Source organism: Morone saxatilis, unplaced genomic scaffold (genome assembly GCF_004916995.1).
Source record: "Morone saxatilis isolate NCDOM2014 unplaced genomic scaffold, NCSU_SB_2.0 Contig12, whole genome shotgun sequence".
NCBI classification, from domain to species: domain Eukaryota; kingdom Metazoa; phylum Chordata; class Actinopteri; family Moronidae; genus Morone; species Morone saxatilis.
This window is the reverse complement of record NW_023339674.1, coordinates 15,194,509-15,197,842: the sequence shown is the minus strand read 5'-3', so window position 1 is coordinate 15,197,842 and position 3,334 is coordinate 15,194,509. Positions and strand designations below refer to the sequence as shown.

Below are 3,334 nucleotides of genomic sequence, written 5' to 3'. Positions count from 1 at the left end.
AGAGAGAGAGATTTGGGGGAGGTGAATGTTTGGCTGTGTGCTTGTGATACTGTCTTTGCTCCTCTGTGCAACACGTGTACACTAGGCATTCATGTGCCACGACTAGGCCGAGGGCAGAGAAGCTTACTTGCACTTGTGTGTCACTGGATGTGCATGCCAGTGTGTTCATGTACGTCTGCGAGGATGGTTTTGTGTTTGTGTGTGTGTGTCTGTGTATGTGTATACTGTAGGCCCAGACTGGTGAGGGCCCATGCTCGGTGACTAGTGTGTGTCCAGCCAGTTCATCAGTCAGTCAGTCGGTCCTCTCAGCTATTAGAGGGCCAGTTCCTATTCTTTAGCCTCTAGGAAGAGCGTCTCCTGTGGAAACAACTTGGCCTCCAGCAGAGTTGACCCTGGATCCAACTGGGTGATCTGAGGTGAGACAAGGTGGGAGGAAGTAGAGGGAAAATATTAGATAAATCACCAAATGGCTTATTGTCAGGGCTGCAACTAACAATTATTGTTGTTAGTTTGCCAAGCCTGACAATTAGGAGCAGGTTTGGTGTATTGTGATTCTAATATTTCCCTCTACTTCCCTTTCCCACCTTTGTCTCAACCTCAATGGTTAATCACGCCGATGGTTTGTATTCCCATGTTCAACTCCTGCTGTTTAGTGGTCCAGGAAAGTTTGTTTCCACCAGGTAGTGTGTTGACGTCTCTTCCTATATGCTGTAAGAAGTAATATTAACTTGTCCCTGCTAATATCTTTATTATTGACTACCTTTGACGCTTACATCTCATAAGACTTGTCGTTGTGTACACACCACTAGTCACCTATCATGTTGCCCTCACCCATTCTCTTTTTCCTACATGTATACACATACCCACAGACACAAGCACACACAACAAAACGACAAACACCATCCTCTCAATTACTTTTACATTAAAACACACTTTCATGTGTGCTACATGCCATTTGTACACACGAATTTCAATTAGTAAGTCTTCTCTTCGCCGCCCCTCTCGCTATTCTTTTCACATTAATCCCCTAGTGTTACACTTTTTTCACCAAGGAATTATGTCCATAATTAACATTTATTCACACATCACACAATCCGAAACATTCATCCTTCCCAAATCTCTCCCTTGTCTTGCCTCTCCGTGCGTCCTCTCTCTATCTCTCCTCTCGTCTCTCCTCTCTCGTGCTCTCTCTCTCCTCCTCTCTCCTCTTTATCTATTATATTACTTTTTCTCATTTTTTTGTCTGCTGAATTGTTTGCTGTCAGTCTACCTGATACCTATCGTTGTGCTTTTCCCTCTCCTCACGTAATTTAGTCTGCTGTGTATTCACTCTGCGTTGTGCTTCAACTGGATACATATTCTAATTTTTCCCCCGTGGGATTTCTATTTCTTACTACAGTACATCATACTGATCTAGATACTGAAGGTCTAGTCTGCTCGCCATCCCCTTGTTTCCATCAACTTTTTCACCAACCTCTCACTATCCTCTCAGCACCATCTACTGCGCAGCCTACTGGATTGTCGAATGAAGTTCTTCTTTTATCATCCAGGCACAAGAAATAACATAAACTTACACTGATCTATCTCTGCACCCACATCAGTGGACGGAAAACAAGCGATTATTTCGGACACTAAGTCTGGATCTCTCTCTCTCCACGAAGAAATATAAATTTGTAACCATGCAAGAGTCGACCCACATTTGTGTTTTTGTGCCACTTTTTGAGTCCAGTCGGAATGTCATGAACCGAGACATGTAATTCTAACGTTAACTACAGCTGTATTTTGCCTTTAAAATAAGAGTTGTATTTTCTCCTAGTCTCGAAGATTTGTTGTGTTGTTCGTATCAATGTTAGATCCATATTGCCTATTCCATAAGCCATTCATGATTTTGGCTATAGTGGCAATATACATTATCTATACACCACATATCAACTGTGAATTTCTCTATATAAATAAGAATACTATAGTCGACACAATAAGTACTTAGTAAGCTTGTTGTATATGTTTTGTGATGCCCATGAGCGTACCACTCGAAATTCTCCTTGAGCCTTGTGTGTGTGATATCTGAACAGTCACAGTTAGCCTCTTAAATGCAAGCTGGTTTCAGCAAGTGCTCATATTTCACATTCTGAGACATCTGTTAAAGGCACCCGGAGAGCACACTCCAGGCACCGTTACGCTTTTCTAGACCCTTCAACACGTTATGGCAGAATCTACACTCTAGGCCATTGAGTTCAATGGTCTTTTTGAAGTTTTATTTCAATTTCATATTCAAAACGTTTCTCCCACTCTCCAATTATGAACAATTGGCCCTTACCTGCATCTAGAAAAACTGCTCAAGCATTACCTCCACCAATTACACTCTCTCTACGTCCCCATGAAGCCGCTACTCACACAGAACTGTACTCCGTATGTTACCCACTAAACAAAAATCTTCAGAATCTCTCACTGGGTCTGTGAATAGATGGTTGGATCTTGGCACTCGATCTGAATGGTGTGAAGCACTGCATATATTTTAGTGAGAATGAGATGCATATCATCTGCAGCATGCTGCCGTGCTCTCTTGCTCATTTCTAAGTGATTTCTACACAGCTATACCCACCTACGCGGTGGTTAAGCATTCATGTGAATATTCATGCCTATATATCCACTCGCTCATCATCGAGAAGCGCACATTTAGACGGAGAATGATGGGTGTCAGTAAGATAATATATACTTATGTTTAACGTGATATTAGGATTATTCTATGATGTCGTTATAATTTATCATTCATACCAATAATAGGTCAGAATCCTTAATTATTATTGTTCGTCAACTTTGTATCTAACAGTTATTAAAGTCAATGATTGCCATGTAAATCCTGTCAGTATACACCATGATATATAATATAGTTTAGTTTTTTTTGCTCATGGTTTTAGGAAACCAAGAGGACAGAGGACAAGGGATCTTTTGCCAGTAAATCGCAAAGAATGCTGAGATCACAGTAGTGAGTGAAACTTCGCTACGGAAAATCTAGGAACACATTTTGTATACTTGTGAACAAAAAACTGAGTTACTTTTCACCAGAGAACGCAGAAATACAATGAGCCTGTAAGCGTACGTTTGTGTCTATTCTTTCTAGGCAGTCGATTCAGACCTGGCGAATCGTATCACACTCGTCACTGGCCCTCACTCATAGGCTCCTTAATTTGGTTTCACCATACAAAGTAATCTCATTTCCACTGGTTTATCATTAACACACTGTTTCTATAGTTATTTGGTGGTAAGAATGATCTCGTTCATCTTTTTTCTTACTTTTCATTTATGATGCTTATTACCACATATCATAGCGCAG

At 40.9% G+C, this 3,334-nt stretch overlaps 1 protein-coding gene across 1 annotated transcript in view; it reads right to left on the bottom strand.

Annotated features, from left to right (window-relative positions):
• Positions 1 to 3,334, bottom strand: part of faf1 (Fas (TNFRSF6) associated factor 1) — a 59,482-nt gene continuing 56,148 nt past the window's right edge. Inside the window, exon 19 of the mRNA XM_035653063.1 lies at positions 1 to 411. Coding sequence (XP_035508956.1) covers positions 328 to 411 — 84 coding nt within the window. The 3' untranslated portion in view covers positions 1 to 327. The remainder of the gene's footprint in view (positions 412 to 3,334) is intronic.